The sequence below is a fragment of the Syngnathus floridae genome, chromosome 13, assembly GCF_059516105.1.
Source record: "Syngnathus floridae isolate MCC-2025c chromosome 13, RoL_Sflo_1.0, whole genome shotgun sequence".
Classification (NCBI taxonomy): Eukaryota; Metazoa; Chordata; class Actinopteri; order Syngnathiformes; family Syngnathidae; genus Syngnathus; species Syngnathus floridae.
The window spans coordinates 3,822,786-3,848,736 of NC_142425.1; the positions used below are offsets into that span (position 1 = coordinate 3,822,786).

General features: G+C 44.4%; 1 protein-coding gene across 2 annotated transcripts; it reads right to left on the minus strand.

Annotated features, from left to right (window-relative positions):
* Positions 1-1,025: 1,025 nt before the first annotated feature.
* nos1apa (nitric oxide synthase 1 (neuronal) adaptor protein a) lies at positions 1,026-25,794 on the minus strand. 2 transcript variants are annotated; one of them, XM_088393241.1, is made up of 13 exons: positions 25,171-25,794; positions 24,763-24,834; positions 16,702-16,794; positions 15,761-15,819; positions 12,672-12,780; positions 12,410-12,551; positions 11,993-12,195; positions 10,703-10,864; positions 9,643-9,808; positions 9,336-9,512; positions 5,346-5,542; positions 5,152-5,276; positions 1,026-4,064 (listed from the first exon to the last, which is right to left on the minus strand). In XM_088393241.1, the coding sequence occupies exons 1-13, from the start codon at positions 25,273-25,275 to the stop codon at positions 3,593-3,595; spliced, it is 2,082 nt and encodes a 693-aa protein (XP_088249367.1). In that variant the 5' UTR covers positions 25,276-25,794; the 3' UTR covers positions 1,026-3,592. The 2 variants fall into 2 exon arrangements, with proteins under 2 accessions (XP_088249367.1, XP_088249368.1); XM_088393242.1 differs by having other exon boundaries at positions 11,993-12,147; positions 25,171-25,788.
* Positions 25,795-25,951: the final 157 nt, after the last annotated feature.

A 25,951-nucleotide genomic window follows, 5' to 3' on the forward strand; every position in this document is an offset into this window, starting at 1 on the left:
CATTGTCACAGTCAATAGTAATATTGATGATGATGGCATGCTTGAATGAGTTTGTTGACAACAACGTCCACAAAACCCCGAGCTCCTATTTTTTCCTTAGTGTTTATCCTCCCAGAAGAGAAGTAAGCTTTTATTATCCAATACGGCATTTAACGTCCTGTAAAAAGTAAACACATTTGCAGTAAGCCCTTGTGACTTTTATTAAACGTGCGCGCACACACACAAAACCACAAACACAAAGCCACAAACACACACCTTAACAGCTTGTCTGCCTCTTTGCCTACCAACGGTCATAAATCACCACAGTCTGCACCCTAAATGTCAGGAACGGTAGCAAAACAGAATGTATTTACAGTATGTTCGTCTTGCTGGGAAGGGCCGGTGTTTCTGACTTGTTTAGCCGGGTCATAAAATCTTTCCAAACAGATTCATCATGTCTTTTGCGTGACTGGAAGATTAAGTAGCCAAAATGTTCCTGGAGCAAAACCCTTGTTGCTTGAGCCATTCCCTCTCTAGCCTTCTGTTATATGGACAAGCTATTGTGGAAAATGTCCAAAACCCAAATCATAATGGTCAACATATCAAACTTGGAAACAAACGATTTCATTCAGATTTGTTTTTCCATATCAAGTATGTGGCAAGTACTGGGCCAATTACACTCAATAATTGAGTTCTGCCAAGTTCTGCCAACCTTGCTGATTCCGTTTGAGCAAAGGTCTTGATTTATTTGCAGGCCATGCATACATTCATTACGTTGAAATGATTAAGCAATCAACATACTGATTGGATGTGGAAATTACCGGCAGGTAAATCTTCTTTCATTTGTTTCCCTTCCTCACTAAGCAGTATCCTGACTCAACAAACACAAGTCAAGAAACAGTGGCAAGAATACTCAAACAAGGCTTTGTGAGACCGTTCTACCTCGGTCATGTAGATGGTGCTACAGCACATTAGATCAGGGATTTTCAACTGGTTTTGTCCATGGACGCACCATTATAACCAAGAAACAACTCAGGGACCACGGCTTTGACGGAATAATATTTTATTTTGCACCAAAGGAGGATAGACCTATACAGGCTATGTACTTGTGTCTATTTTTGGGGATCTCGGCTACATTTGACATAATTTGAATCGTTAATTGATTTACAAAATTAGCTGGAAAAGAAATCAAGTTCAAATAATAAATCAATTTTATTTTTAAACGTTACAATTATTTTCCAGTTCCAATTGCGCGGACCACCTCCAATACCGCCACGGACCACTAGAGGGCCGCTGACCATTGGTTGACAATCACTGCAACAGAGCACAATGCTAGGAATAAAATACAAAGGCATTCTGAAGAAGTGAGCGAGTCATCAAGAATAACAGAGATAACGTCACGAAAGCCTCAATCCAAGCTGAGAAAAAGACAGTTGATACAAACTCACACCAAATTCATAATCAAATCTATTTCCACGTGATAGATTACAGTCAGAGTGATACATTTGGGAAGTAAAACTTAAATATCCAAAATAATCAACAATGTTAAGCATTTTTGTTACACCACAAAAATGATTTCATAGAAACATTTAAAAAGGACATTAAGGTAATTTTGTTTTTAAGCAGCTCTATTGTTTCTTCATTTATTAGCTTCCTTCATTCTTTATGTAATGTCCAACTCACAAAATAAAAAAAGATTCAACACTACAAAAACAAAAGGCTGGTTTTCCAAACCACACTACACGACTCAGACACTTGACAAGTTCACATGTACTGTAGAAAACACGCTCATTCATATAAAAATTGGCGTCATCATGAGTACTATAAAAAAAAAAGTCACGGTGGCCACTTTATGATTGAAGTATTTGGGTTTTGAACGAGGCCAGCAGCTACTAGAGAGGGTTGTGAGTGGGGCCATAAACCAAAGAGGTTGTAACGTCGGCCGACCAACTCCAAACGTAAAGGAGCCTCTGGGGAGCACAACATTACGGCTTGGACGTGAACAAAGACCTTTGGCGATGCGAGCAGCTTGCATGACAAAGACACAAAGACACAAGCTGAAAATAGACTGCGAGTAGAAAGTGAAACAAAAGTGCCTTTTCTGGAATGGAGAGCGTCCAGCTCCGCATTCCTTTTATTGAGACGGCTACGACCCTAACAACAGTTGGCTCTGTGTCTTCTGGGAATTTTTCTTAGCTTTGGAGGTCAAAAAGTCCCTGGAGGGATCGTCGCTCACTTTTAGAGGCCACTTGTGTACCTCGCTTTGTCAGTTTTAGGGCTTTGGAATCGGCGTCCCCCAATTGGGACGCCTCAACCTTTCCAGGGCCAAAGATGTGAAACAAGAAGCCTACACAAGACAAATGCAAAAATGGAGTGTGGTGCTTTTACATTCTGAACCCCGCCCTCCACAGTATACATTTCTGATATTGACATTAGTATGATAATCTGCAACAAAGTGGCTTCAAGTAACGGATATTTGAAAAATGGATGAATCTGTGGATTATTTTGTTGATGAAGCGACTATCTGATTTAAAAAAATGCTGACATTCCCAACCGTTTATTCAAAAGCAGGATATTTCAAATTGACAGTGCAGAAAATGTGGAAGCTATTTAAAAAAAAAAAAAAAAAAAAGATTCAGTTAGTGGTTTGAGCTGTCTAAAGCAAAGAAATAAGATTTGAGAAGAGGGCAAATACTTTTTTCCAGCACTCACTCTCATGGACATGGACAAGTTTTGCTAAAACATTCATGAACAGAAAAAAAAAGGACTGAAGACAACCAAATGGCAAACAAATAAATTTAAAGATGAAAGAGAAAAATCTCAAGTATAAATTATGATAAATCCTTCTTTTCCCACCCAGGCAAGGCGGACAAAACAATAGAACAAAAACAACTGATGAAGACAATCACGTCTTTGGTCTGCCGCCTTCGGTATAATGCAGCGCCCCACCCCTCTCCCGGGGAATAAAAACAACAAGTCCTCATCAGCTTGGTTGTTATACTTGACATTGATTTCCCTCTCATCAGTCCGTTCCGCTGCCGTGCTCGTTTTTGCAATGGAAAAAAAACGTTCAGCCTGGAATTCTCCGCAATGAAATATCTTCACTCTATATTGGTCCATTTTGGACTCGAAACAAACACTACAAATACTTTAGTATGTTAGTTTGAGGTTAATTCACATTTTTGTTATTGTGCAATCATGTGGAAAACACTCGAAACAGCTACTACAAGCATCAAAGTCAGATTTGCTTTTTCTTCTTCTCATGACGTTGCATAAAATTTCTTCATCCTGCTTTTTCACTTGCACCTTTCAGTCTTGCGTTAGTGGTGACTTCATTATCCAATCAGCAAGAATATATGTCACTAAGAAGTCCATTTATCAACTTCAAAAACAGATCACCTTTACCTTTATTTTGAAATGCACAAAAACTGTCCTGACGTTTTCCAGAGAGCAAACAGTCCCGGGAAGTTGGACTTGGAAAAAGCTTTGAAATGTTTCAAAAGTAGAAAAAAAATGCTTGTGAACTCACGCGCTCGCTTTTCCAAGACACCCAGGAGCCGGATGGACTACAAAGAGTGGTGAGAATCATCCCGCCCGCCCTGGCGTCTTGGACTCAGTCAAAGGACAGCAGATCCGGGTGCGGCTCTTGGTCCTCGGTGCCCGCATGCTCGTCTTTGACGGTGTCGGCCTCCTCACTCAGGCTTTTAGGAGGAGGATCCTTGTTAATCAGGTCTGGTACAGACGGAAGGAGCTGGCGTTCCTCCGCATGCCCTCGGCTGGCTTTTTCTGGTGTCGCACCGCTTTCCGCCAACTCCGACGTCTCATCCGCTGGCTCACCTACAGAGCCTGGTTCCATCGGCCCGGCGTCCAGCTCACCATCCCGCGTGTCCTCCTCCTCCTTGGTGATGAAGGGCGTCTTTTCGGGCAGGGTGATCGGGGAAGAAACGTCCGTGGCATCCGGAGAGGAGACCACTGGGTCCGAGGAAATCATCATGTCCCGGGTGGTCTTTAATGCCCGAGGGAGACGCTTCTTTCCCGACGGCGGCGGCGGGTCAAGCCGAGGGATGGAGTCCAAGGGGAAGTGGCTGAAAGAGGAAAAAGTTCTTAGTTGAGAGGTCTGTGCCATCTTCTTGTGCAATACAATAATCTTTTTCATCCCCTTTGTGACAAGACCACAATGCAGATGCATTCCAAACAAAGAAGAGGACACTTAAACGCCACTACTGGGTGTCTTAACTCTCAGGGCTCTGCAAAATAATTTGCAATCCATTAATAAAATAAAAAAAGTCCATGCATCAACATGACAAGTCACTGGGGTTGAGAACTCTGGCGAACATGAACTTGGCACGCTGGATTCTCATTCTAAATTCCGTCCTCACGTCTCGGCGTGCAGCCAAAGGTGCTCCTCGTTGCCGCTCCCTTGTTTGAATACAAATGCGCGGAAGCCGCTCAACGGCATCGTCCGCCACAAACGACAAAATAGGCGATGAGCCTATTTTAAACACAGCCAAGCCAACTGCTGATGTTTGGATGGCTAATGGAACGCTCTCATTCGTCCAAAACGCAAACACTGGCAAGTCTTTATTGTTTTTCGTGCTTATTTAAATGTTGCTGTATTTTTGGGGAAAAACGAGTTGCGCTGAGGGATGTCGCACTGGCCCTTTTAATAAGGTCTTATTGGTGACATTGTGTAACAGGAAGGCCTCGTGTTCATATTACCACCGGCAAACTTTGAAGCATTCTAATTAGAGCCATTCGGGAAGACTGCTGGTTAAAAATGACTGAAGCAGCGGTCCAGGAGGTAGGACGGTGAACTACTTGGCCAATTAAGTTTGCCGCAGGTCAAAGCTTTCAGCTCATGGCATCAAGTTTATTTACAGTAACTACAGCCGTTCGAGAGGATGTATCCTGGGGGATGACATGGGCCTTGGAAAGACCGTGCAGGTCCTCGGTTTCCTAGCGGCTGCATTGCACAAAAAAGGAACTTGGGAGGACATTGAGAACAACAAGCCCGACTTTCTGCAAAGTCAGATCCCATCCAAGCGAATGAAGCCAAATAAACTTTTCCTGGGGGGGGGGGGGGGGGGGGGGGGGCACACCATAAACTGTCAATATAAACTTGACAGTAGTACATTTAGTGGACAAAACAATGTCCTGGATATCGCTTCATACCTGTATGGCGAATTTTCAGCGAGTTGGTCCATGCAAGACCACACCGCCCCAGCGTTCTTGTTGACCTCAGTGACCCCGATGTCGCCCACGTGGCTGGGTTCCTTCCTCCTCAACAGGTCGTTCATCTGAAATGATGGAAGGAGCGCTCGGAAGTCAAGCACGTGGCTTTTGATTGGAGCTTGCGCAAGGCTCACCTTTGCCCCGACGGCCTTGCCCAGATTGATGGCATTTTTCAGCCTCTGCTGGCCTCCGGACGATGGAGAGTCCGAGGCACCGATGGACAGGAGAGAGTTTGGGGATGCCGTGCTTCTTCTGGCGTAAGGCGGACCTTGCCTGGTGGTCTGCGGACTCTGTTGCTGGGCAACGGAATTCTCAAACATGCTTTGGTCAACTGCAGAAAGAGAGAGGAGGAGGAGGAGTAAGGTAGCGGCAGCGGAGAGCACACGGCACATTGATTGGTGTCAAGCTTGGACTCATCGCCTCCTCTCGACAACTACCACATCCTCTTACTCGATTGGAGTGGCGAGGACGTTTGGCACTCTGCGTACTCAGCGAGTTGAAGAGACACCATAATTATCTGAAGCGCTGTTTTGAAAGATGCCCATTCAAGTTGGCATGCCCCAACAAACATTTGGACGATTTACGGTGCCTTCAAGATGGATGATTTCGCAAGATGCCGATGCGACGCGATTAATGAACAAAGACACGTGCAATATATGAGGAGAAACTACATGCACATAACCAACAAACACAATGAGGTGGGAATGAATTGACTGGAGCTTTCAAAGCTTACCTCACAGAGAGAAAGGTTTCTCGGAAAGCAGGTCAAAAAACACAAAGCGACCACATTTGAGAGCTTTTCAACCTTCTGAGAAATCAAGCACGTTTGGGCAATTTTGCTTTTCATCACAGAAATGCCCGAACAGGTGAGGCGAGCGTAATGGCTTTGAGTGCAGTCTGGCATCGCACACGCACGTCTGAGTGATACATTGTCTTGGCCCGATAAAAGGAGGCAAAACATATTGCCGTTTGCAAAGGGAAGGAGGCGGTCGCAGAATCTGGCAGAGTGGGCCTAACCTTGACGCCGGGCTGCATGCGCAAGCGTTTCACTTACCGTCCCCAGAGATGGACTAAAGTAGCACATTAGCCGGAGGGCCACGGCAGCAAATGTGCGTGAGGCCCGCAGCGCACGGCGCTTCATAATACCCATACTTCAAGGAGATGAGGAAAGAAATACGGGAAGATAAATCATTGGTTGCACGCATGCATACTTACTCATAACAGGTTACAAAGAAATGCTTTGTAAACGGTTGTTGGAATGAAAAACTAATATTTGAACGATCACGCTGGTTTCCTTTCAATCTCCCATTTCATTTTCTTTTCCCCAAAGCGTCCGCGGCTCAAAGATCCCGGCGAATTTGCACCCTCCTAATTAATGCAGAGCAAACATCTCAAAGATGACACAAATCTTGCGCTGTGGAGAATAGTAGCGAAAGGCAACCATACGAGATAACGTTTTATTTTCCAACGCAAACAAGACACATTGGAAGATAGTGAGTACCCGGTTTACAAATTCGCTTAAACGCAGCCACAAAGAAACACTTCGAAGACGGCCTGTTACGGGTCGAGCGATGATAGAAGCAGAAGCGCTCCCACTGCTGTGGGTGGTCAGGCTTCATCACTCAAAAATGCTCTCGAAATCTTAGGCAACACTTAAGCAAGCCACAACATGTAAGCAAGCCTCATCCCAAGGTGAGACTCCATTCTGTCCATTTGAGTCGCTCCGGACCAGCGTCTTAATTGCACGGCGGCCATTACGACTGTGCTCGACTCGTTCTTTGAGGAGCACAAAATGAATGAATGTTTATTTTGTTTGTGTTTTGCTGATGACTTTGAGACGACACTGGCAAATGATGAACCAACACGGCGGGAGCTACATACAAGACCAAGACATAAAACAATTTGTATTGCTAATCCTGCTGGCTTTCTTCCCAAAAGTCAATTTTAATGCCACTATTAAAGAAAAGCTTCATTTCACACAGTTTTATTATCAACAATAAGTGCGCAATTTAACACGGCACATGAGCTAGCAGAACTGCTGCAGACTAATAAATGGGGGGGGGGGGCGTGAGTAATGTCCCATTTCAGTGGGAAAATTTACTGCGGCAACAGCAGCATTTGCTCTCCATTGGTCGATTTGCCACCAACGACTCTGCGACGTGAAATACACACTTCAATTTACAGCTGAAGGAACTAACACAATATAGAGAACAATCCAAGGAAGGAAACAAAATGGATTTTCAATGAAAAGTAGGTACAAATTATTGACTGCTTGTGAAATAATCGTCAAGCGGGCCATTTGTGTCCCTTTTTATGGCACAGGTAGTGCCTCTGATACATCTGGGCTTGAAATGAAGCGTGATTACTTTGGACGCTCACTAATGGTTCATTTTGTGCACACATCTGCGACGACATTACGCAATTATGATGAAAAATTACACAATTATGCCGAAGGTTTGGAACTGTGACAGGATGAACAGCTTCATTATCTCCACTCAAAGTGGCTCCAATTGATGTTGAGGGTGCCTCAAACGGAGCAAAACTGGCCAGACAACTTTGGCTCTTCCCCAAATATCGTTATAAACACGCATGCTAATGCTGGTTGAAAATCCAACATGTTCGGCAGTTTCACGTGCTCTAATCAGCAAAAATTGTTGTTTTATCTCCTGAATCAAAGCAGGAAGCGCAAGCTGTGCTCCAAAGCCTCTCCGGGGGGGGGGGGGGGTTTCCAAAGCCCGAAGACCGCATTCAAACTTGGCTTACTTAAAGCCCAAATCTGAACTCCACCAACAGAACCCGACCTTAGCTTAGAATCCTCTCAAGACATTAGTAGCGATTGATCGGTTTGATACAGAAATCTTTCAATCCTGACCCAATTAGTTAACCGATCCACCGACCTTCGGGGCGACATCCAGCGCTTGTTTCTTGTGTGAGAAAATGCACCTGACTGTAATTACCTCCAGAGAAAAACATTGTGATTTTACGGTCAGGCTATAATTAAGTCTCGTTGCAAATGCTTCAATAAATTCAAACTTTATTGCCTTGCAATCAACGCCTGACTGCAGTCCGAGAGCACGGACCTCGATAGCGCCATAACAAGCTACGCTAATTAAAGGCAGCATAACCTCTGATGCCTAATCTCAACTGGGTCCTGCTCTCTGAAACAAAGATATCATTACAGCAACTCTGGTTTCATGTCGGTCCCACAAGTTCATCAATCAGCACCAATGAAACAGAAAAGCTCAGGCGAGCGCACCACACTTCTTCACGCGTCTTTTGCAATATTTATATTGCCTACTACCACGGGAGAAACAGTCCCGCGTGTTTGCTCACTAGTGGAGGTCAGGAAAAGTCGTCCCAAGAAAATGAAATGGGATCACAAGGACGGGGATGCAATTTGGCTCCAATTATTGGAGGCGGCCGATCAATAATTTATTCCGTTATTTTATAGTTGACGGTCTGTCAGATCCATCAGATTGCCGGGGAGTGGATGAGCATCTCCAAGGTAGTCAAGAATGCCACGGCCGTTCTTTCTTGGTCGAGTGCTCATTTAATAATTTGGAAGGCAAAGTGACTTTATGAGAGTTCAAATTAGTTCAAGCTCCCAATCAAACGCTTTGCTTTACAATCTGTAGGCTCAAAATTTAGAAATATGTATGTTGACACCCTCGATAACAACAAGGAAACGATATTCAAGTGGACCTGCTCACAAGTGGTACCCAAATGTTTGAGTCTGTGACGTGTCTTCTCCAGGACGGAAGAAAAACTGTCATGCTGTTGCTTAGCGTGTTACGCAGCTATTTGGTCTCCCAGGTGCTGCTTGTTAAAAACATTCAGCAGCCGCAGGGTCTCCGCCTCTGTTCCCCAAGCAAAGAATTCCATCACCTCCTCCTCTTCCTCCTCTTCATCACTGTCATCGCTGTTGGACTCGTACTCCGAGACGATGCCCGACTCTCGAAAACTAGCAAAGTCCCGGCGGCTCGGCTCTAACTCTGCTGCGTCTTCGGGCGTCTCTGTCACCTCGGGCTTGCTGCTTTTGAGCGGAGGGGGAGGCGAAGAGGAGGAGGGAGGTGGCAGAGGCCCTGGGAGAAAACATTCCAATTGGAGAACATCTTGGTCCCTACCTAGCGGGCTTCCCAGATTCCCATTGGAAGATGCAAATGCATTGGCGGCCCCATCGGCGCTGCAAAGCTGGGGTAGGTTGAGGGCCGACACCTCCGGTTCAGGCGTTGTTGGGTCGCAGATTACCGGGGCCACCGTGGACCGGAAAGTGATCTCCAACAAACTGTCCTGGGATCCCACTGGCAAGTAAACAACAAAGATCAGATGAGAAAAAATATTTATTTTCATGGACACATGAATTGATTTTTGAAACGATAAGCGTGTCGCATTTGCTGAAAGATTCCTCAATATTCTGCCAGATTGATTTACTGGAGCCAGGTCCGGTGAGCTTGTACTCCAGTTCCTGCATCTGCTTGACCAGGAGCGAGATGTGCTGCAGCAGGTCTTTATTCTGCAGCAGGAGCTGGTGAACGCGAGCCTGTGCCTCCAGCCGAGCCGTGGCCTCTGCACTCAGCTGGTCTTTCAAGAGGTGGACCTTCGCGGCAAAAAAAAAAGATTCCATTTCCATTTTGACGCATGATGTTCACTTTTGGATTCTAGCGGGGTGGAGCCCGGCAACAACTGAACGGCCCATTGCTCTCAAGACCTGTCTGCTTGTCTCGCGCCACCAAGAAAATATAGCTGCAGCGGCTTCGCTTTCTCTCTTAGCTCAGGCGCTGCTTTTTTATTCCGACACGCTCTTGTGCAATGTTCTACTTTACCACAGGAGTTGCAGATGGATTTTTAGCAAGGCACTTTGCGTTCTTGTTATACTTTGGTGTTCCCTCATCCATCTGTTTGGTCACTGTGGCATACCCTCCGCTACTTATGTCGACGTCACGGACGATCCCAGTTGTTGCTCTAAATGAGCCGCAGATGCTCTTTTGAGGGACTGCGCTCAGAAGCCAGATTAATGCAGTTAACTAACAAAAATGAATGACAAATTAAAGCAAGAAATATTTACGGCCCATCGATGGATGGTATCACGATGTCCGCGAGCATCAATTCATTCTACCGTCTGCTGTCATTCTACATCCTTAATGAGTGGAAATGAACAATAAATTATTTACTGAGACTATGCAACAAAAATTTCAGATTTTTGCATAGAGAGTCTCAGATAAAAACAACGGCAAGAATTTTTGGGGGAACCTTTTTGCTCTTTATCCTGATTTAAAAACAAGCTTTTACAAGTGTCAGCAAAGCCAGCAAGCTTAATAATGTTTCCATTTGGGACCTTTGCATTTTTGTTGAGTGATATAGTGATCACGCCATCCCCAGTGCCCAAAAAGAAGAAAAAAAAAAAATCAATAAGGTGATTCGAAAACATCAATATAGGCCAGGCTGGGATTGTGAAAGCAATCACATCATTGCCCAAATGTATCAAAGGCACCTGCGCCACGGCCACTTGCGTCTGCTGCTGTTGCTGCTGAAGCTGCTGCTGGAGAAGTTGGATCTGATGGTGAACAGACAAGGGAGTGCCGGGCGAGAGCACACTGGACACCGGCAGCAGCAACCTGGGGCTGGACATCAGCAAGGAGGCTTCTTCGGAAATCTGCCGACAACAAATTCACGGATTAGCTGAAAACGAGAATTCTCAACCAGCTGAGTGGTCAGGTTATCAAAACAACTTGACTTGTCATGACAGAAGTGTTAGATCGTAGCTGGAGCTCACTTTGGTTGTGTGCACACTGGAATCATTACAAATAATTGATGTGGAGTTTGGAAATGAATTATTAAAACTTAAAGCCTTGAGACATATATAACTGGCAGTTTAACACTGCGACCCACTCCGCTCTCATGATCTGCTTCTTATGGAGAGGCTCGCAATAAATCAGTTAAGCCATAGAGTGGCTAGGAATCAAGTTGTGCCTAATTTTAGCACATGTAAATAAACAAGAACTACCGTGATTTGGTTTTTGGATATCCCCACTGAGGAGACGGCTTAATGTTGCCAGATGAGTTTAAAATTCTATTTCAAGGCATCTGGCAAATGATCATTTCATGATGACAGAAATTTCTTATCAAAAGTGTGAGCATCAGAAACCGAGAAAATAGGTCACTGCAGTAGCACTGCAAGGAAGAAGAGAAAATAAAGACGAGCCACAGCAGAGTGCTCGTACCAACAGCAAACACAACAATAAGCAAAATGGCATCCTTATTCCTTTTTAGGTCTGCAGAACGTGAGATCGCCTCTTCATAAGAAAATGTTTTCCAGTGAGCCGAGGTCCGATGAATGCTAAGGTATCTGCAGTGATCATAAATAAGATATTTCCACTGAATAGATATTTCACGCTTGTTTTTACTTTCAATGCCTTCAAAAAAGAAAAGCGCGGTACGGACGTAAGCTGCAGACAATAGTGAACTGTGACGTGCAGCAGCAGTTTTGCCGCTTCAGGCTAAGCATCCTGACTTGACTAGTGGAACTCCAAAGTAGGATAGATGCCCATTGTAATTGGATGACAGGGCATGCGCGGACAGTTCAACGGGAGGTCAAGTGAGTTTGACGTTCCATGCGAGGAGAAAACCAGGCCAAGTTTGTCACTTGCTCAGTCGCATCCCAACACTCAGTTGACCACATGAACATTGATCATTTTTCAAACGGGCTTACTGTGAAATGTCAGGATAAACCTAAGGACCAAGTCCGCAAAAGAAATGTGCAAATCTGCGCTTCTTTTCGTACCTTGTCTGAGTGGTTGAGCTCTGATGTCTTGGCTGTGGCATCCAGATCGGTCACCCCTCGGTTCACGTTGAGCTCCTCTGACACCGTCGGCTGGTTGGTCTCGTCGGCATCGATGTCTGTCTCCTCGGCGACCGACGTCGTCTTCTCCGCCGCGCCTGGGCCGAGTAAAAGACACACACACACGGGTGGATGAGCACGCACTCCTGCACGCATACATGGAGGCATGAGCATGGATGCAGCCACACATGGAGGGACACGAGGCAAAAAAGAAAAAAATCATCCATTAGTATAACACTGATACGCAAACTATTTCCGCGTCTTAGAATGATGGGATATGTAGTCCGACTATCCCAAAACTTCCGTCAGACCCAAAATGCGTTCCTCACACGATGTGTCTTTGTTTTGTGTTGCTCTTACCTAAGATGGAGGAGTCGTCTGCATTCTTTTCACCGTGGCCGTCGGCCTGGCTATCTTTGCTTAGCTGCGCGTTCTTCAGACTCAGTTTGTGACAGACCTCAAATGCCTGACCGACAGTGCGGACGATGCGCATGGCCTGACTCTGTTGACCGAGGACAGACAGCTATAATAATGGTCCTGGTCATTTTTTTCCAGAAAACATAATTGAATACGAATGATGTCATAGTGCAGTTCAAAATTTGAAGACCAGTTTCTCACCCACCTTCTTCTTGGACTTGAAAACATTACAGCGGAAGACATTGGTGTGCCCATCTCGGGCAATGTAACTGAAGATCTTTAAATCCTGTGAGTCATGAGACACATAGAAAATTCTGAAAGACAAAAGACAAAAAAAAAAAGACAATTCAATTACGCACCACTTAAAGGCCTAGAGACATCCCTTTTTTTTCAGTTAGAACGGAATTTGATAGAATGTATAAAGTGAACACATTTGCCGCATTGGAAATTAAAAATGGACATCGATTACTAAGAATAAAGCTAAAATGAAATGCCAGTTTATCGATCGGGTCCCGCACGAAGCCACACCGGCGGCGCCATTACTGTGACGTCACAAGTTGTACATCTGGATGTCAACAAACCCAAACAACATGGCAGATGATAGCGACAGCTCCGTTTCTAGCGGCAATATTAGCATCATTTTATCCGATTCAGAAACCTCTTTTGACGCAGAATATGATGAATCTAGCAGTTCACTTGGGCTGAGCTGAGCACATTTTCTGAATTGTGCCCCTCTCCCGTCACTCTGGTTAGGTTGGCATAGTAAAAAGTGCTCTTGGGGGCTTTAGAGTGCCGAGTTGATCTCGGCACATGAAGACATGACCACCTGCAACGTTCGGTTTAGGTTTTATAAGCATTTTTAATTTTATTGCTTAAATCGCATTTTCTCGACGAGCTGAGCACGTTTTCTGAATTGTGCCTCTCCCGTCACTGTGGTTAGGGTGGCATAGTAAAAAGTTCTCAGGAGGCTTTAGAATGCCGAGTTGACCACTGCGCATGGAGAAATGAACATCTGCAGCGTTTGGTTTAGGTTCTAGGCGCATTTTTAATTGTATTGCTTAAATCGCATTTTTTTCGACGAGCTGAGCACGTTTTCTGAATTGTGCCCCTCCCGTCACGCTTCGACATACTTTTCAAAGTCAAAGTCTCTAAGTCTCCTTTATTGTCAATTCCTCCGCATGTCAAGACACACAAAGAGATCGAAATTACGTTTCTCACTATCCCAGGGTGACAAGACAGAGTTCACAACGCACATACAAGTAAACAACACAGGAAAATTAAAACAAGAAGATGAACAATAAGAGTGATAGCACGCTAGCCGCTCCCGATGCACAGCAGAGTCCGGAAAGATGACAGTCAACCAGGCCACTGTGAACACGAGCACACAGCAGGCACGCACTGTACGGTTCGTGGATCCTATCAGGCGAACGCAACCCATCTTGTCGTCCCGCGAACGAACGTACGCCAGGAGAATGGAAGGCACGGCTAGGCGAGCTGGGTTGGCCGCAAACCTGGCCCGACGTCTCGGCGCTGGCCCCTCTTCTCTCTTTGTTTACATTCACTGAAGCTAAATGCGTACAATTTGAGACGTCATGAGACGTCACTTCCGGCTGGCGGCTCGGTGCAGTCAAACTCGTCTGCGCGGCAAATTTAAATTATATTTTTTCAGAGCAACAGCTTCCTTTTCGTTGTTTCGATCGTCAATTTATATTTATAAGCCCATAAGCTAACTAAAACCGATTTATACATATACCGGTGTCTCTAGGCCTTTAAAGAAAACGAATCCCGCGACCTTCATTTAGAGCAGTGTTTCCCAACCTTTTTTCAATCACGGCACACCTTTTCATTGGAAAAAATCTCGCGGCACACCGCCCAAAATCTGTTAAGCTCCTATATTAAAATCAGTTATATTACAACAAAACACGTACAGTCCTATTCCTATATATGTATGGAGAGTCGAATAATTTAATGGAAATAAATACTAAATATTCTTTAAATTGTATTCCTTTTTTTAAATAAAAGTGACAGTTTTTTAAAAGGGTTTTAGACGGTGTAAGAAATAAACTATTTAAAGTGATTGTGATTAAAATAAAAGAATCAACGTGATTTTGTTTACTGTTTTAGACTAGGTCTATAAATATTGCAACAATAAGAACAAAGTCACTTTTAAAGACGCTCTGCTGTTCTGACAGAAGCTGAGTGGCTATCACAGTCGAGGAATTTCGACTTGACTGCTTATTTTACGTATGTGAAAAATAACCAATCCAGGTTCTCCGGTTGAACTGCATGCTCTGATTTCCTTTGGACCACAACTGCACCACAACCGTCATAGTGTCTGTCACTGTTAGCAAAAGCACACAGCAACACACACATAAACTGAATATGTGCCGATGCAATACAATCAGATCGACACAATATGAAATCTCAAGATTTTCCGATTCTCCACACATGCACGATTAGCAAGTGGCTGACCAGGCCTTGCGTGAACTGACCAGTGGTTTGGCGATCCTGTTTACAATGCGCTCCGTAATTAATATTGGACAATCCCACGGCACAGCTGAACGTCTCTCACGGCACACCAGTGTGCCGTGGCACAGTGGTTGGGAAACACTGATTTAGAGAAGCAGCCTCCCATTTTGCATATGAAGTCAATGATGGAGATAAAAGCAAGTCGAGAAACATAATGGGCAAACACAAGATGACGAAGTTCACTTTGAGAAATGTCATCCTTTAATGGACTGTGTGGGAAGTGATTTGACCTGATCAGGGCCAGTTTAGCGGATTAAGTAAGGTATCGAGTGGACCACTTCTGGGTCTTTAGAACCCTGGAGAGAACAGTTTTCATGCGTGCTATGATCGCATTCTAATTTGAAAATCTGATCCACAGAGGCAAATCAGAAATAGGACATAATGAGTGTGTGTGTGTGTTTAGCTTGTTAAGCTGTTGTAACAGTTAACAGAAATTAAATGCTTGGATGCGTGGGAGAGTTCCTTGGCAACCCTCATCGGGCTTTCAGAATCTCAAGCTGAGGCTGTGTACTTCTTAAATTAAGGACGGCAGGCAAAATGTGATCATGGAGAACATCAACTGCTTTGCTGAGGTCAACAAAAAAGCGGATTCCAAACATGTCACACCGCTTGCTCACGTCTGATATGGATGGCAAACAGCCAGGCAAGAAAAAAAATGAATCTCCTCAAGTTGTTGTCAATTTGTGCACCTGATGACAGTGCTCGCAAAAGTCAAGTGCTCGCAAAATGTGCTGGGATGGCGGAAAAGATATTTGAGTATCTTACCTGTAAATGGGGTCCTGCATCACCATCATTTTATTTTCATCCCACATCCACTCCTTTTTCTGTATTAAAAAGAAACTAAGCATTAGGACGGCTGGAATCAAAGTGCAAACTTTAGAAACGAAACATTTCAATTTCAATTCAAGTGCATCCAAGAAATAAAAAACAAAACAAAGAACAGCTGAGTTATGATAGTAGCAATTTTACTTTACACAATCAGGATTTTGGAGCCGATCACGATCACAGATAAATAACTGATTCCATCACATCTATTTAATCATTGTGTTTAATTCCTGCACAGTCGAGCGACCCCACCCTTGAATAGCCAAAATTGGAGTATAATTGATGGCCAATGAAATGAGAAAAAAATAACACACGTGAGCCGGGTAGCATTTGTTGCCGATGCTCTCAAGTGAAATCATCCCAAATATTGACCTAGCGCGCATCTCCGAGAGGTGCGCCACACACCCGCGCCCACATACCCGCACACTCATTTCCCTTGTCAGTCCGCCCTCTTGGGAGTTTAATGTCACGCTAAAATGTCAACGGAGGAATTATTTATATTGATTCCTATCTCCTTGAAGCTTTGTTGACTCAATATTTCAATCATTGCTATCTTTAGTCCGTCATCGCACTTGGACTTGGAGATGAGATCTTGGAGATGAGCTCGGGACGCCGGCTGACATTTGAGCTGCCGGACGCCGACGGCCCTTCTGTATGACTCGGATATTGCGCCTTAAAAACAATGAAGCGCTTTCACCCGGCTCAACCTTCATGAAACCAATATTCCCGATCAATATGACTCTAACTGGGCAGAATTTGCAGGCATAGCGTGTCTGAGCAGATGACGTAAAAAAAAAAAAAGAACTATTGTGGGTGAAGCCGGAGAGCAACGATTAACGTGCTTAAGCGGCATACGGAAAATCATGAGAAGTGTCACTTACTTTTTTCTTTTTTCTCAAGGAGACCTTGACGCCTTCCACAGACACTATGATGCTGACCTTTTTCTTTTTGATATTTTTCACCTTGAACTCATACTGCAAAGAGAAGAGACAGACATGACGATTGCTTCTTTACATCCTCTTGAGCGAAGGACAGAACACGAGAAAAGAATTCAAAAAATGTTTTGATCCAACGTATATTGTTACACCGAGTGGCCTGTCTGCACTGCACCGTTCGGTTCTCTGCGCTCTGTTCCACTTTAAAAAGCGGGAAGCACACCGCACTCGGCGCATCAGTCAGAACAAGCCACGTTAACAAAGAAAAATGGAAGACTCGAAGGAATTTGAGGGCAGCGAGAAAAGGCATCGTTGAAAGGGGAGCTTAACACCGAAGCGGTTATCAAATCTCTGGGCTGACTATCATCACGTCTCGTTAAGTAGAATCGTTGTGGATGTATTGAGAGTGGCAGTCGTGATGCGCTTATTCTCCACGGCTAGCAACTACTTGTGTACAAAGGGCCTCAAAGCCTCCTTCTCGTTTATACATATACATATGTACATAAATACATATACTCGTATACACGTATACAACCTACACACATATACATGTACACACGTTCACATGTGCACATACACACATACACACGTATACACAGATACACGTTTACATATGCACTTACACATATCCAAGTATACATATAAATGTATACATTTATACATTTTTATATACACATATTTATATACACATATACATATACACGTATACATATACACATACTAAATATATACGTACCTATACACATACATATACAATATAATTTATAATTGTTATTATTATCAATGGCGGCTCGGTGATGCACTGGTTAGCACGTCTGCCTTACAGCTAGGAGGGTGTGGGTTCGATTCCACCTCCGGCCCTCCCTGTGTGGAGTTTGCATGTTCTCCCCGTGCCCGCGTGTTTTTTTTCCGGGCACTCCGGTTTCCTCACACATCCCAAAAACATGCTTGGTAGGCCAATTGAGCACTCCAAATTGTCCCTAGGTATGAGTGCGAGTGCAAAAGGTTGTTCGTCTCTGTGTGCCCTACGATTGGCTGGCAACCAGTTCAGAGTGTCCCCCGCCTACTGCCCGATGACTGCTGGGATAGGCTCCAGCACACCCACGACCCCCGTGGGGACAAGCATGATAGAAAATGCAATGATGGATTATTATCAATGAATCTGGAATGTTTTTTTTTTTTTTGATAGAATATATGTTGCCTAATTGTTGAGAATTGCAACCTTTCAAGTGTTGACAAGAAATCTCCATGGACACAGTCCTTTCTACTGTCGTTTAGTCATTCACAAGTGACTTGTATAATTGGCTGATTGGTCTGTCTCATCGAGCAAAGTTATAAAACAAAAACAAAACAGCTGTTACCAGAGGTTCTGCGCATTGTGCCAGCAACCACCAAAGCACTTTGATTGTAGGTCTTATAAACATTTTAGTATCAGGTTGTAATGTTAAGCACTTACGACGTTCTTTAAATTTCTCAACCTATAAAACCACCAGGAGGTGTCCTTTAATTTACCCCAACTGAATTAACCAAGACAGGAAGGAGTAAGTGTTGCAATAAATAGGACTCAAGGAACAATCAAAATAATAGTGAGACATTACCAGTGAAGATGGACAGATATGGAATGAAAATGTGTGTCGACGAGCTTGGAGGGATAGCCAACAGAGGTTAGTCCGAGCCAACTTTTCACGCTATCTGACTTGCCGTATCTACTGAAATTGATTTTGCCAATATTACTGCCAGTAGTAGATCATTACCTCACATCGTCCCCATGCTTTAGCCACTACAGTGCAATTACGCTAACCAAGAGATATTAAATGTGATATTGGAGCCCTCCGGAGAACATAATGTGCTGCGCTGAGGCATCGTGGAGCACGCCGCTCAAGTAATATTGGACTTTGGGGAAAAGTAGGCCATTGCTGAACCTTAAAAACAAAGTCTTGAGTCTTTTTACATTTCTGGCAACTTAGTTGAGCAAATAATGAAGATTTCAATCCTAATAGCAAGGCAAGACATCGTCATTGAGTGCATTTCACACACAAGCAAAGGCTGTTAATTGTGACGTTCATTGCACATTTGAAATATGTGGAGTGACACGGGCGGAGCAGCCATTTTGTCGGCTTGATCTGAAAGGGGCAGTGGCCGGAAGCTAATCCCTCATTGGGACAAATTATCCAGAGTCCCTGCTGAGATGGCGGATTAGTAGCTCATGGCGCGGCAGACCAGAGGCTCACTTCTGTGAACAGTCGTGTTTCGTGGAACATACGGTATATGTACTGGATGTTGACAGGCAATATTGCATGAGAGGGATTGATGTACTCACCAACCCCCTCATATCTGATCCAGTTACTGGTTCTGTTTTTGTTTTCCAAAGCAAACACAAAAGCTAATCAATTGGCTTTGATGATGATCTACAGATATCAGATTAATTACTGTGGAGAGACTAAAATCAAACAATTATTCTTAAACAATGGCTTACTTAATTAAAATAGTTTTTGATTAAGTTGAGAATCGTCATATCTATTACCTTTAACCCCTTTAAAGTGAAGCATTTGGATTTGACTCAAATTACATGGGCAGCTGTGCATTTACGCAAACATGAACATTTCCACTTGACTCAGGTCGACAGTATTTGCAGATGCAGATGTGTTGCTCTTCCATTTGCCCTCACAAACTCCCCTTCCTGAAATAACACAAACACGCACTACACTGAAGCCGCCCAGTATCTCAACATAGCAAGAAGGGTGAGCGCTAATGTTGACATCATCCACATGTGGCATTCAACCAAAACATGACCTATGCAGGTGGACCTACAACACAAGATTCCAGAATATCTAGTACTACATAGTACTTCGCATACGCGTGACCTTGGACAGGACGACTGCTCTTGCCTGCTCTTTTACTTTTGAGTCATAAATCACCAGTGTAACTTGGTCCATTCCACAAACTTGAGAACACCATTTGGGGCCTGAAACCGCCCCTGGGGTGTTTGGTGAAAGCAGAGGATGAGCGTCGGGCATCCTGATGCAATTTCATCTTGCTGCTGTGCAAGTTGCAGTATCCGGGAAATATCCAAATTGGACCTTTTTGCAAAAGTGTCTTTGATGTTTTTTTCCATTACTAACATTATTTGACTTTTTTTCAAGACCGTGCCTTGGTGGCCTGCATTTTGTGCATTACGGATTGCGCCACTCCCTTGTATTAGAACCACTGCTCTAGACAGATGAGTAATGCAAAATTTCAAAATTTCTTCTGAATCATCATGGAAAGACGGCAATTCACCAAATGTATTATTCATTCATTGTCATCAGCTTTCTTTAAATGACATCTGCCTATTTCCTGGAGCCGTCTTTTGGGGAAGAGGCAGCGTACACGCTGGGACTGGTCGACAGCCAATCGCAGGGCATGAAAACGTCTTCCAATTACAGCTCAAGTAATATCGAGGGAGCAGCATTTGCAGGCGAGCTGGACTCCAAAAGTTTATACACAATGTGGCAGAGCATAAAGCCGGGCCGACAGCAGCCGCGTTCCGCTTAATGAAAGTGTCTGTGAAGAGGAAACGCTATTAAAACCAGAATGGAAAGCAACGTAATTCCATCCCACTCGCTCCCACTTACTAAACACACACACACACACACACACACACACACACAGACACACACACACGCAGGAACACTATCAGCCAGCCGATCATGCAATTTCTTGAGCTCCCTTTCATCCGACCTGATCTAGAAGCCTTGGTAACAATTTGTGTTGTGATATTCTCACGGGGTTCTGATGCATATAAAGAAGATGATGACAGCCAGTGTGATCGCTGTTTCAGCCGCAAGAGCGATTCGGCGTTTGGATTTGTAAAGAACACATTGGTGATCTAAGCAATTTCATATTGCCCTGGGTGCTGTGAAATGAATATTCATGACAGGAAGTCACATGATTGTCCATCATTAACATAATGATCATGTGCAGCACCTTTTATCACGTCGCAACTGTCCCAAGACGGGAACGACATTTAGGCAACTTCAAGGTAATGTGAAAGAGATTCAGACAGATAAGCCTCTCATTAGTCCCGAGTTCATGTTTACACATACAGTCGTTAATTTGGTCCAAGGCAAGACTTGACTCTCCAGTAGCCAAGTAAGTTAGTCACTTTCCGGGAACTGGAGACAGTCCCTGTAGAAAAAAAAAGTGGCTGGCAGATTGAACTGAGCTGTCTTCTGGGCCAGTTTCCACAGCATCTATCTTGAAGGTGACTTAGGCTTGACTCGCTTCACTTCCCCAGCACCGTTCAGGATAGCAAAGCAGGTAAACCGACCAAATAGGCTTGGTGAAATCTCCACACGGCTGCCGCTACAGCTCGAAGACCCGCTGCAGGCGGAAAAGTCTCCGAGGTGACAGCTCAGCAATGGTAACCGTGGCTAAGTATAGCCCAAGCAAGCGGGGGCGGGGGGATTGAGCAACAATTGAAACGGCGGCCGCTGCATTGCCCCATGCAAAGACGGCACGGCTAAACATATGAATGGGAAGGAAAAATCCAAAGGAGGCGGGGGAACGGGAAGCGGTCCCAGATGAAAAGGAGGGGGGGAGAGCGAAGGAGCCAGATGGCAAAGAGGGGGGTTTACAAAGACAGATTAGGTTGACAGAAAATTGGAGTCAAGCAGATTGAGGAGGAGGTAGAGGAAAAGCCAAAGATGAGAACGAGGTACTTGAGAACGAGGCACTTGTGAAAGATGCGAATCAGGTGATGCAAGCAAAAAGCTAACAAACAAAAAAAGTAGCTCCTTTGAATCCATTGTAAATTTTACACTCGTTTCTCTTGTCCAAATTGTGTTTTCCAATGAAAGCTTGGACTTCTTCTTTAGTCGGTCCTTGAAGAAGTGATCTGATTTTTTGGAGACCCGCTTTGTGACTCAAGTGCCCGAGAACAACTCCAATCGTGATTTGGCAGCGGACTGTCAACGTCAAATTGAATCAATGTGTCGGCAGGCGTACAAGTCTCGCTGAAAGTTAGAGAAATAAGCTGACTGATATTCTGTTCTCAAAAGAATGTACAACCTTTGAAAAAGTCAAGAGTTACTATATATTATTTCATTTGAAATATTTTTATCTTTCAGTTTGAAGATAATTGAGTGCCCTCTTTCTTTAATAAACGGTGCATTTTGTTAGTTTAAGACATCAAGCAGGAAAGAACGAAATTGCTTGAGGGATGTTTGAGGAAAAGGAGTAAAGAGGAAGTGATGCAAAGTCAAGATTGGAGTGCAGTTATGTGTGCTGACAGTTGGGCTTGTCGTTGCGTGTGTACTTGAAGTTGAACGGTGCTGAGTGTCATCTCAATAATCTTGTCACCATTGAAGCAGCACGAGGGCGGAGCTTCGTCATTTGGGCTTGGACTCAACTGAAGCTCCTAGGACCAAAGTAACTTTAGGGGGAAAATCAAACGACGGTGGCGTCTCCATTAATTTAAGCCGGCCGACGAGGCCTCCTGTGGGTTCTCGGAAGGAGAGCGGTGAATCAGTCGAGGTTTAATTCAGCCACTGATGAAAAGCAGGAGAATTGGACAGGTTGAAGAAATTGTAGTACGGCGCCAGGCAAAGTGGCTGCAAGTGAAAAGGATGAAAAGGGGGAGAAAGAATGGAACAGAATGGAAACGGAGGTTGAGATCAGGTGAGAGATTCATTGCTGATTGCTGATTGATATTCTTCAACTTCACAAGCCAAACTGGACAAGACGTGCATGGTTTTTAAATGCGGTGATGAAAAAATTCATTAGTCACGTTGATGTCACAGGTGCTCAACAACAAAACAAAATGTAATTACCAGAATAGTCTCTATGCTGCTCAGTGTCGGTACTTTCTTGCTCCATTTACGAAATATTTCCACAACAACGGACTATCTGACAACAATGTATATCACTGAAACTTACAAACAATGAAGCTAGTTCGGCATTAACAGCTTTTGAAATTGACAAATACAGTACTACCTCGTTTATCGCGTATAACTGGTTCCAAAAATCACCCGCGATAAGTGAAATCCGCGAAGTATGGTCACCAACAAGAAGTACTGGGCAGGCTAACGGGTTAGCGGAAAGATGATAATTCGCGTGCTAATACGCAAAAACGGACTTCTAAAGGAATGTAAACGAACATTGGGACCAATACTACATTATCCTAAAGGTTAGACACAAGGTTCCTCAATTTAGAAGTTTTATTTTGACTTTTGAATGTTTTTATAATTTGGAAAAAAAATCAGCGATGTAGTGAAGCCGCGATAAACGAAACGCAAAGTAGCAAGGGATCGCTGTACATCATTTACAGTCTTCCCCATCTACTGGTTTCACTTTAAGAGACAACTGAGGAAGTACCGCCTGAAAACATAAAATCATGAATGGCGACGCATAATAGATGATAGATAGATAGATAGATAGATAGATAGATAGATAGATAGATAGATAGATAGATAGATAGATAGATAGATAGATAGATAGATAGATAGATAGATAGATAGATAGATAGATAGATAGATAGATAGATAGATAGATAGATAGATAGATAGATAGAGCTGAAACCGTCATTATTGATAGCGTCGCATTGGTGGCTCATTTTATCACCTTTCAACTTTAACCTTTGGACCTTTAAATAGACAAGACTAGAGAGAGCTGTATAATGCCAAATGAAACACTTTTGTACACTTTGTACATACTATCTATTATTTGTGCCAGATAACAGCACAGAGGAACAAATATCCGCCATTAAGGATTAATATACAGGAGTATACAACACAACAAATGCGCAGAATTTTCCATTGGGATGGAATCCCTAGTGTTTTCCCGCACAGCTGATAAACCATTTCTTCTGTAAACAAGCATCAATCAATCTAAAAAAAAAATAATTCTCCCATGCGACCAAGTTTGCATGTGTAGCTGGTGAAACGGCACTTGGATACGAAAGGGCCAAACACGCCACACAGCTTGGGAGTTATTTCCTGCTTTGCGATGGCATTGCTTTGCTATCAGCAGCCCGCTCACAGGTGACTCATGCATGCAGTGAACAATGACAGCACACATGGAAAGGTTGCCAGGTTACCAGGACTGACGGGGCACAAATATTCTGGAGGTCAGATAAAAATCTTACAGAGGATGCTTGACACCAATGTCTTCCACACTGTCTATTGTTTGTTTTTTGTTAGTGTATCTTCCTTCCCAAGTTAGATTCCCGTGGTTTCCCTCCATTGTGTTGTCAGGCCAGCGTCAGAGCGTTTTCACACTGGACGAGCCAAACCAAAGCTCCCTTTCCTGCCCACGGCAGCTGCCATGGCAGCGCACTGGGAGATCCACCTTCAGAGGTGCTGGCCACGATTCGCAAAAGGGAAAAAGAACATTTGGAGTCTTTTGCCCCGCTGTACAGTCACACACGTGTTCCGGCGTGGCTACTGTGCTGGAATGCACTCAGGCAGACAATAACATAACGCCACCACACATATGGACAATGACAAGGCCATTTTCATTAGATTGGAATTGGAAGCTACAAACAGCCTTTGGGTGGTTCTGAAAAACTCTAAAACAAAAAGTGATGAGCCGAAATGAGGAAAATGTTTGTGAGCATGAGTATGGGTGTGTTTTCTGCTTCTCATCAAAAGGAGCGTCTCATGGCCCCAAGTGCACTGGCAACCAATCCAGTTAAACGATGCAAAGTCAAACGTTGCCAAGTTGGCACTCATTAGGTGTAGTTTGGGGAAAAAGGCATCAATCTTGCGTTTGCACAGCTGGGGGTCAGGAGAGATCGCACCTCACTGCACTGCACCATCAAAAAGAGCAAGCAATTCTCAACACTTTACATTCGTCAATGAGTGACCAAGTTACACCCACCCACGCGTCTGGACTGACCTTTAAAAAAAATATGAAATTCACCCAGCTTATGAGGTTTTTATACAGAGTAACATTTTCAAATGCAGAGCCTTGTTTACAGAGGAAAGTAGAGCAGAGGCAATTTGGCGGCGTCTGACCGAGTCTGCTTACCCTTATTCGTCTCATTGCAGCCACGATCTCCACTCGACTGCTCGGTCGTGTCACATCCAGGCTGCCGATGTACTGGTGGCAGCAACACAAACGGAGCACATGAATCATCCAATTTGTCACCATAATTGATCATTTTCTAAGACAACATTTACCCAAATCACTTCAATGGACCTCGATGCTTGTGTAAACAGAAAGGTTGTTCTTAAATATACTCGCTGGCGTTCATCGTTTCTTTTTAAACACCGGAACAGAGTACAGTTCTGCTACGTCTCGATGCAGGTTGGACAAAAAAAAACAAAAAAAAACATACGCACAAACACAAAAGTAAGACACTTTTGTGGTGTTCGGGGAGGTGCTATTACACTTAAGTAAAACGAGTACGACTTTTTGTTGCACTTGAAAACATACCTTCGCCTCGAAGTTGATTCCATGCTGGAAGGCTTCCTCGTTGTGTAGCGGGATCCTCAAATCGTGGCCATCATCCACCAGGTTGTATTTGCTCTTCACTGGCATTTTTAAACTCCGCAGTCAGTGGGAAACGAGACTAGTCAAGGCGTCGGTGCGGACAAGAACCAACTCCAAATCCGGTCAGCGTATGTCTCTCCTCGCCTTCGTCCGTGCCAGCATTGCAGCGGCGCCACACCGCCCTCGACAGCCAGCGCTTCCCCGCAAACGTCTTGTAGCTGCACCCGGCACACTGGCGCGCTCCAAAGACTCCAACAAGTCAGCTCAAGGTTCGCAAATACAACAAGGCACAGCAGGCATCCGGATGTATTGGGCCGAGTTGTTACTTGGAGTGTGCAACTCAAAGGCGAGTCCTGCCTCCCATGCGAGTGGCTGCCGAGCTCCCCCCACCCGTGTTGGGAGGGAGCGATCGAGTCGTCGGTTCCGTCCAGCCATTCCAGCGGTTTCCATTCGCGCAAACCCACCGCTGCTCGACTCTTTGGAGGAGGGGCCCCACTTGTGATACCTGCCCCTTTCCTCCTGCGCGCACGCAACAACGTGCACGAGGAGAACCGGAATTTTCCCCTGAAGCAGAAGAAGGAGTGGCTTCTTGCAGCTCCGGGCTAAACTTTGCCTCTTCGTGGTCAAAGGTAATCCACTACTAAGCACAGTATTACGTGCGTAATACGTATTACCTGAGGATTGTCTGAATTAGGGCTTCAGATCGCGATAATGGCACATCCAA